Source organism: Terrapene carolina, unplaced genomic scaffold (assembly GCF_002925995.2).
Source record: "Terrapene carolina triunguis isolate 2854851 unplaced genomic scaffold, T_m_triunguis-2.0 Scaffold53, whole genome shotgun sequence".
In the NCBI taxonomy this organism is placed as follows: Eukaryota; Metazoa; Chordata; order Testudines; family Emydidae; genus Terrapene; species Terrapene triunguis.
The window spans coordinates 4,176,993-4,186,774 of record NW_020664404.1 but is presented as its reverse complement, the minus strand read 5'-3'; the positions used below and the strand labels follow the sequence as shown (position 1 = coordinate 4,186,774).

At 41.7% G+C, this 9,782-nt stretch overlaps 1 protein-coding gene across 1 annotated transcript; it reads left to right on the top strand.

Annotated features, from left to right (window-relative positions):
• Window positions 1-317: 317 nt before the first annotated feature.
• Window positions 318-9,170, top strand: PRNP (prion protein). The gene is made up of 2 exons (XM_029913169.1): window positions 318-477; window positions 6,447-9,170. Exon 2 carries the CDS (start codon window positions 6,457-6,459, stop codon window positions 7,267-7,269), a length of 813 nt encoding a protein of 270 aa, XP_029769029.1. The 5' UTR covers window positions 318-477; window positions 6,447-6,456; the 3' UTR covers window positions 7,270-9,170.
• Window positions 9,171-9,782: the final 612 nt, after the last annotated feature.

The window sequence follows — 9,782 nt, the reverse complement described above, 5'->3', positions numbered from 1 at the left end:
TCATTCGTGCACTTAAAGAAAAGTAAATGGGTGATTGTTATGGTGGGCACTCACCCCTGGTGGCCCAGTGCAGAACCACAGATGCATCTCTGCCTCAGTTTCCCCCTATAGACTATCAATGAGTTCCGTGAGGCTTGTAGATAGTTAACACCGCCCCTTCAGGGATCTGGTTGATTTAATCAGAGGTGAAACGTGGTATGCAAACAAGCCTTCACTCCAGCATCTTACTGATGGGAGGGGGGAGAAGAAAAAGGGGTGCGAGTTAATGTTAGTCAGTCTGCTCCCACCCAAATTCCTCCTCCTTCTTCTCTGTCTAGGATCTTTCTCCAGTAAGGCCCTCTAGACTTGAGATCCTCCACTGGAGTCACGCCTCCGGGCATCACCTGTGGACGGGTTCCTTCCCTTGACTCAGGATCCCCACAGAGATCAAACCCCTGCAGCTCTTCCCTAACGACCTGGACCTCTTCTTACTATCTGGTAAGGTCCTTTCACTGGGACTGGGCATTTGCCCTGTTAGCCCTTTGGACACCTGCTTTCTCCAGGAGCACCTCTCTTAGGTCTCCTTTTCTGGTGGGCTCTCTAATCAGCTCGTCTGAAAAGCTTCCTCTCCGTGTTCCGAAGACCGCCTCTTGACCGAGCCCTCAGAAGCCTGTATTAGGCCCAGGTGTTCCAAAACTGCCTCCTAGGTAATTAACTACTCACATGTGGATTTGGGTTGGCTCATTCTCCTTAGCCAGCCTGTCACAGCTAGACTGGGTGCCTGAAGCCCCTCAGGAGCCAGCTACCCTATGCCAGTATTCATCTCTCTCCATTCTTGGCACTCTCTCTGTTAGAAATTTGCATGAACTCATTTCACAATAAAAGGAAGCAAAGAGTAGGAATATGTAGCCAGTTCTCAGCATGGAGAGACATTAAAAGTAGTGTGTGCTTTATGGAATAGAACTAGGGCCTGTGTTATTCAGTATATTTATTAACTATCTGGAAGGGGGAGCCGTGAATGATGAGGTGGCAAAATAAGTGAGGTTACTCAAGACTAAGGAATCTTCGGGAGGATTTCACTAACGTAGTTAATTGGGCACCACAAACACAGAGTAAAGTCAACCCACACATGTGCAGGGTAATGTACATTAGAAGAACGGATTGAAATTTCTCTTATGCCCTGATGGATTCAGAATTCGTTGTAGTCTGAGGGGGAAAGATCTAGGGACAAATTTTGGCCCCACTGAATTTAGGATTTGCCATTAATTTTAGTTAGACCAGGACTTGATCTGCGATTTGCACAAAAGCCCAATTCCCATTGAAGTACAGTGAGAGTTGGGTGCCCATTTCCCTTAGACTCTTTAGACAAGCCCAACCTTGGTGCTCTTCTTGGACAATGGAGTGAAAATTCCCTCTCAGTAGTGGTCAGATAAGCAAATAAGATATTAGTCTGTGTTAAGTAGGGAATACAGAGAATATGGGAATTATACCTTGATATAAACTGATAGTGCATCTTTACTTTGAGTAGTGTAGTTGGTTTTGTAATCTAAAAGGAACAGACCTGATCCAGGGAGGGACAACGCAAGTTATTGGAGCAAGTGTGTCCACACTGGGGGCGGGGGGGCGGGGAGTGTGTTCTTACCTTTTGCTAGCCAACATGATAACTAACATGAGATGAAATCCTAGTGAAGACAAGGATTGTAGAAGGTAGTTGTAGGATTATTATTTCAATTACAGGTGTGATTTTTTTAAAATTACATTTCTATAACAGAAAACCCCTGGTGTAAATGCAGTTATACCAGCATAAAATCCTTTTGCTAGTTATTGTTTATTTTGATCAAGGAAGCTATACTGGTATAAGATGCATCTACACTGGGAGGGTTTCCTGGTACAGCTATATTTGCAAACCTTTTATTTTATACATCTGGCCTTACTGTTGCTACAGCAGTCTTGTCTTCACTGCCAAAAAGAGGTGTTTTTTACAGTGGGATTACGTGCATTAGCTATCCAACTGTAAAATCCTAATAAGACAAAACACAGGTCGCTTTTACTGAGATGTATCTAGGCCAGGTCAAGGCTATATTCACTGCTCATGGGTCACTTCACCTTAGGGTGGCCAGGTGTCCCAATTTTATAGGGACAGTCCCAATTTTTGGGTCTTTTTCTTATATAGGCTTCTATTACCCCCCACCCCCGTCCCGATTTTTCACACTTGCTGCCTGGTCATCCTACTTCACCTACCTATACCAGAGTAAGAACTACATTGCCTTGTCTCCACTAGGATTTCACACTGAGAACACTAAAGCACATGAATTATCCCACTATATAAAAAAAACCCACCTTTTTTGGCAGCAAAGACATGTCCTAACGTTAAGACCTACACTAAAAAAGATTTGCTGTTATCCCGAAACAAGTGCTTATAAACTATGTGCAACCTATATATTAGTTTCCCCCAGTCAAACTGGGCGTAGCAGTAACAGCTCTTTTTAAATACTGGAATAACTATGTACTAGGGTTTTTGTAGGTATAGAAATAAAGAAAAAAAATCAAATCACTCCCCTAATCCTCATTAGACCTTAGACCTGGCCTAAGACTGAGAAGAAAATGGAAGTACAAACTTAACAGGTTTGTCTTTTTTTAAATGCTCAATGTACTGGTGGGTCAGATGGCTCATTGAATGGAGTCTCCTTGTCCCACACTCCAATAACATGGACTTTTTTGGAAACACTGCAGAAGAGCACCCACACATCAAGAGACAAAAGGATAGGCTTGTACATCCCCTTGTGCCTTTCCAGATGGAAAGGAGTGAAATAATCTGTAAATGTGGTCTCTTGTTTGCTGAATGATTTCAGGCTTACCATGGTTTAGAAAAGTAATTAATAAGCTAGGTACCAGTTACACATCCAACAGTTTTTCAGTGTGGCCAGGACACAGTCATAATGGACCATGATCCTCCCCTACAGTCGTTTTTATGTTGTAGCCCACAGCTTCCTGGTAAGTCTCTCATGCTGAGAGCACAGGACAGTTTTGTTCCTACTTACATTGGCAAAACAGCTTCAAGGAAAGTAAACTCAGTCTAAATCCAGGTGTGGCCAAATGGAGGTCTAACAAGGTTTGGTCAACCAATGTCAATAAGGCCAACATTCATTAATAGAGAAAGAGAGAGGTGAGAAAGACATGCGGGGGAAGGGAAATTTAAATTCAAGTTTATCTGCTTTGTACACTTGACGGCACTTTGTGTCCAATTTGCACATATTAACAGGGGAATGAAAAGCATTTAAAATAGAAACGTGATTGTAAAATCCTCAAAAACCGGGCAGATGTAGCATCTGAAACTGCTCTTAACATCAGCTAGATTTTGGGTGGGCATTGTCCCTTTAAAATATGGTGTGGGAATTGGTTACGTCAGACTGCCTTTTTCCCTGTGATGGTGAAGACAACCTGAAGTGTGTTTGTGCCCTCTTGGGGCAGGAGGGAGGATATCTTTGCCGGAGCATCTCTGACTGGAACTGGTTTCCTCTGGCGGCGGCTTAGTTAGCATTTTAGCCTTAAAGCTTGCTGGATGGCTCACCGCTTCAGCCAAGCCTTTGTCTAGTCTAAGGCCTTTTTCCCCTTTCTGTTCCTGCTTTCACTTCATTAAATGATGCTTGTGTTTGTAGATAATATGCTCCGGTGTCACGGCAGTTGACAAACTAGAAATTGCTCCTAGACTGCTTAACACACCAAGAGCTGATCAAGGATGTGAAGCGAGAGTTGCTGGGACTGCATGTTAGTGCTTGTACCTTGTGCTTTCCAGAGCCAACAGTGAGCTGGAGCTGACAAGATTCCTACCCACCCAGCACTTGAGACTGGAATGATGTCAGTTTCCGCACACTGTTGCCTCCCAAGTATAGGTCCAGTTGGAAGAACAAAGGATGACCTGGCTTCTATGTGTTTGAATCAATCAAATCGATCCTGCTTTGGCTTCTGGTGGATCATACACCTACACCTTAGGAAGGAGCTGAGGTTTCAGCTATGACAGTTCTTAATTCTGGTGGGAAAAAGTTCTCCGTGTCTTTTATATTTTCACTTTTACAGGTAACATCTTTAGATGGAAAGCCATCTGCAGTAAGAAGGTAGAGTTATCCTTTGGTCTAGTCAACAAGTGTTAAGCCTGTCATTGAATTTCTGTTACAGAGCTATGAACCCAGAGCTCAACTTTTTGTAACTTTCACGTGAGCCAACAATTGGATCTGACCAGGATCAGAGCTGCTGTGACCTCTGTGACTGTTTGCATTAGGGTAGAAACAGTTTAGTCTTCTACACAGTTTAATTGTGTCATTCAAAGATGTTAAAGGTATACATTAAATGTTGCACTGCAATATAAAATAATTTTTTACAGTCCTGTACTGAGTGTTGTATTTATATAATTCATTTGGATCTTATTTCTTCTAGACTCTCTCCAGTGGAGCAGCCTTTCAAGTAGTAGTAGATAGAATTAGTGTACAGTAAGCATGGAAGCCTTCTAAACAGGCATTTAACCTGGACTTTCCTTGGCATTTATCCTGCCAATGTGCAGTAATTGAGACACAAACACTGGGAAACACACAGTAATTGGATGTCTTCTCCTTCTGCCTCCCCCAGACATTGTAAAGCTGCCAATACATGACTTTTCTAATGGCTTGTTGTTAAAAATGCATTTTTCCCCTCTTATGTTGAGGGTTGTTCTCTTATAAATCTTTTCTGTCTGAACTCAGTTCTGAGCTGAATCTGTTGTAACTAATGCATCACAAAAGAATGTGTGTGTCTTCTTCCTTTTACTGCAAAACATTGTTGCAAACCTGATTACTATCTAGATATGCCCAGACTTTTCTCATCAATGCTTTATTCTCTTTTTGCTGACAAGTGTTGTACATGTGCAGGCTTCCTGTGATGTTTTTTGACTGATGGGGCCTGATTCTCATGTACGCTGCGGCCCATTTACACTGCTCCAATAGTGCAGAGGCATTGACATATGTAAATGTAATTTACACCTTTCTAAATAGAGGCTTTGATGTAAATGAGAATCAACACCATTGTCTTTTTTGATGTTCAGAGCTTGAATGTTAATTTTCCGAAATAGTGGTGGGAAGATGTTGGGAAAGAGAGCAGAAACATCTGTATAATATACACTGTCCATTTCTTATTATGCTTCTTTAAAGTGACATTTTACGGTTTTATACGTGATCGTCCACTGTCCACTTGCTATCCCAATACTGTGAAACACTGTAGTTACTTGTCGTAAGATTAGGGAAATACTGTACGGCACTCTCTCAGATACCATGTGCCGTAACACTCTAGGTACTCAGATTTTTAAAGGCGACAGCTATACTTTGAGAATTGCACGTTTATGAGCATTGTAGAAATCATTGTTTAACTGAGATCTGTTGAACATCAATACTGGTGTATTAAAGTCATTCTTTATTTTAAAAGGTATTTTTAAAAAGTGAACACTAAAATATTTGATTTTTTTTCTTTTGAAGAAATCCATAAGGTCAAATCAGTAAGGCACCCACCCCTCCCATTGAAGCTTATGGGAGCTGAGAATATTCAGCACCTCTAACTCAGAACCCAGGTGTACACTTCGAAATAACAGCAAGAAACAGCTTTTCTAATCTACGTTTTTAATTCCTTTCCTCCAAATTTGAGATTTGGTGTGGGGTTTTTTTGGTTTTGTTTTGTTTTTTCCCATACCCACACATACCCCTTTACAAGGAGCAAAATCTCCTCTTGTGATTTAGCATAAAATATTGCAGAGCAGGTTTAAGTGAATGTGGTTTAAAATTTAAACTGCAGTTAATTTAACAGGTCAGATATAGCAGAAGTAACAAGGTCCGTTTCCTCTAGGTATTATATATCAGGTCTGTTCTCGCTTCTTCATCTGTTGGCATTTCTCATCCATAGGAATTAAGTGCATGTTAAGAGAAAATAGCCTTTTTAGAAAATTGACTTTTACTTCTATTGCTTCTGTAATTTAAGTGGTTTTTTTATATTGATATACATTCAATGCATTCAATCTACAGCTATATAAAATGGAGTGTTTGTTTATAATGATTTCACAAGTCAAGCGTTAAATAACACCCTTAGAGGCAGACAGCAGTGGGAGCCCCATAAATGCAACCAAAGGCAGACCATGACCCTAGACCTCATGCAAGACCTCCTTCTGTCTGTCCTCATGTTTATAACTACAGTTGTACCCACTGAAAAATCAACATGTGCTGATTGCTATCACAGTTTTCTCCTGTTCTGCGTACAAAGAAATGCTGAAATATCTTATACCATTGTGGGGTAACTGTTGGCAAAGGCGGATTTGTTAACGGTGAGGTTTTTTAAAGTCAAATATGAATGAGGCTGAGCAGACATCCCCCTACCATCTGGTTGCAGTATTGTGTGTCCCAACAGTTTTATACATCAGGTTGTTCTTTAAATCAAATAATTATCTTTTACAGACTTATCACCATGGGGAGGTACCGGATAACCTGCTGGATAGTCGTCCTTTTTGTTGTGATGTGGAGCGACGTTTCCCTTTCCAAAAAAGGAAAGGGTAAAGGTGGAGGCGGTGGGCACACAGGAAGCAACCGCAATCCCAACTATCCCAGCAACCCCGGCTACCCCCAAAATCCTGGCTATCCCAGAAACCCTAGCTACCCCCATAATCCTGCCTACCCCCCCAATCCCGCCTATCCCCCTAATCCCGGCTACCCCCACAATCCCAGCTACCCCAGAAACCCTAGCTACCCCCAGAATCCCGGCTACCCTGGTGGTGGTGGGCAGCACTACAACCCAGCTGGTGGCGGAACAAACTTCAAAAACCAGAAGCCCTGGAAGCCTGATAAACCCAAAACCAACATGAAAGCCATGGCAGGAGCAGCAGCGGCAGGCGCCGTGGTGGGTGGCCTAGGTGGCTATGCCCTGGGAAGTGCAATGTCAGGAATGCGCATGAATTTTGACCGTCCTGAAGAGCGCCAGTGGTGGAACGAAAACTCCAATCGCTATCCCAACCAAGTGTACTACAAGGAATACAATGACCGCTCCGTTCCAGAGGGAAGGTTTGTGCGGGACTGTGTGAATATCACAGTGACCGAATACAAAATTGATCCCAATGAAAATCAAAATGTGACCCAGGTAGAAGCCAGAGTCATGAAGCACGTGATCCAGGAGATGTGCATCCAGCAATATCAGCAATACCAGCTGGCCTCTGGTGTCAAACTACTCTCTGACCCCTCGCTCATGCTGATTATCATGCTTGTCATTTTTTTTGTAATGCATTAAGAAAGCAGTCTCAGCCTGAACTGTGCTGCTGATCTGTGCAAACGTTCAGAGGGAATAATCTATATAAAACAGCCTCTCTGTGGAGGTCTCTCATTCTTGCTTGTGTTTGTCTTAGGTGAAGTATCTTAAGATCTGTAATAGGTATCAATAATGTACCATAGAGAGACAGGCTGACAGTGTATAGCTCTCTCTTCAAAGCTATCTCTGATTATACACCTACTGTCCAGAATTAAAATTAGGGCCAGACTTCAAATGGAAAGAAAAGGTCAATCTGTTAGTTCCACGTTTGTTCTAGTGCAATAGACCTTAGAAGCCAATACAAATCAGTTAATACTGACATAGTGAGCTTGTGATCACACAAGAAAGTGGCCTTCACCAAAATGCCCTCTTCCTCAAATCCACTCTTTAAACTCTGGTACGGATAGGATCCATCTGATTACACTCATCTTCCCTCCTCCAAACTAGACCACTTTTGATAGCTGTTTTTCCATTTTAGTACACCATTGGACTTTTTCCTCTTCAGCTCGTCTAATTAAAGACTTCAGACTGTTGTCTGGCTTCACAAGCCCTCCTTGGTCATCTAGGCTGAGCAAGTTGCAAAGGCAGAATACTTATGAAAATCCTCTTTAGAGATAATTGATGTCTTAGCTAATGACACTAAATAGTACCAAATGGCACCAATCCCCAACTTGGGGATGCCACATTTTTTGGGACATCCACAATCTAAGTTCAAATTACAAGTTAATTTTGTAACCTGGAGTACGTACCAAGTATTTCAGACAGTTTTTCCTGCCTGTCCGTGGCTTGTGAAGTGAGACCCTTCCATTGTTAGGCTGTATTTTGTATCATTAGATCACCTTCTTGTACTTAAGAGTATCCTCTCTAAGCACATGTGTACGTAGTGGTGTTCCATCCATTTAACAATTTGCCCATTGCAAACGTTCCAGCAGCAACTAAAGAATAGGCCAGCGTTGGAGGCCAAGAGTCAGCCTAAGATGGCAGCCTGCCAAACGCCAAGGTTTCAAGGAGCAGGCCTAGGAATGTTAAGTTTGGGCAGAGTATCCTTTTAGTTGTACAGTAATTGTCTTTGACTTGGAATGTTTAAGGAGACAAATGGCTGATGAAAGTGTAAAAATAGCTGCTACCGTAACACTGGTTTCATAGTTGTCGTCCCAAGAAAAAGCAATTCTGCCGATGCAGTAAAAGGTGCATGGTTTCGTTCACGGCTATATTGTCAGTAAAGTTTCTCCCTTCACCGAGCTGCATTCACACAAGCTGTTGACTTCATTGGAAGTTGTGCATGACATACTTTAAAAGCCTCATCTAAAGCCTATTGAAGTCAATGGAAAGGCTCCCATGGATCAGGCACTAAATCAGTAAAACTTGCATTACAACTTGATCGAGTTAGAGCAAGCAACATCAGTCAATATTATCCTGACACAGATAGTCAAAATGCTGGAAACCATCTTTTGGAAGCAACTAATCCTGGTTTAATACCCTAATTATTATGGTAATTGATGGGGTCAGTTACAGCTAATCTGCATTTTGATTGTCTTGATGACGCAGAGGTGTTGTATATAATGTGTAGTATATGTAAAGGTTACGTTTATTGCAATTACCATGCCAAATATTTAATATACTGTATATTTCAGCAAGGCACTGAATGACTAAAACAAGCATCCTTAATTATTTCTGCTTCAATGTAAGTTGAATGGATATAGTATGAAACTGTTCAAAATTCACACCATAAAGACAGGACTTTGAAGTCACACGTAGTTTGTGATGTGAGAACATTTTATATATTTGTAATGGTGCATGTACTTAACTCTGACGTTCAAATCCTTTTATAAATGTTTGATGTCTGGTAAAAATTAAACAGACACAGCAAAGACTCAAGCGTGTCTCTTTCGTGCAGATATCTTTCTTTATTTGTGAATGTTTCATCTACTCAAATTGAAAGCTGAACTCCTGTTCTCAGAGACCACTACTTCTGCCTGAACATTTTCATGCTTCTGTTGATCCAGGCACTGATATGGCCCTCATCACCATAATATCTGAGGATCTCACATTCATTAAATGAATTTTACCCTTAAACACCCCCACTGAGTTCATAGAATCATAGAATATCAGGGTTGGAAGGGACCTCAGGAGTTCATCTAGTCCAACCCCCTGCTCAAAGCAGGGTTAGGGAAGTATTGTCCCCATTTTACAGATGGGAAAACTGACATGTAGAGTATATGTTAAGCAACTTGCCCAAGATCACACAGGAAGTCTGTGGCTGAGGCAGGAATTGCACCCAGGTCTCCTTGGTCCCCGTCCAGTATCATATCCACAAGATAGTCCTTCCTTGCTTGTCTGTGCTTTAATTGCCTTTTAACAGCATATATGGTATAATTTTCTAAACATCCAAGTCCCATTTTCCTAAGTGACTGAGGCACTCTTGAAAATTGGATTTAGTCTCCTTGGTAGCATAGCTGGTTTTGAAAGTTTTATCCGTAGTGGCTAAGCAATTC

What these genes read in the sequence shown, in the direction of transcription:
- PRNP (XM_029913169.1), top strand. Translation starts at nt 6,457, where the DNA reads ATGGGGAGGTACCGGATAACCTGCTGGATAGTCGTCCTTTTTGTTGTG.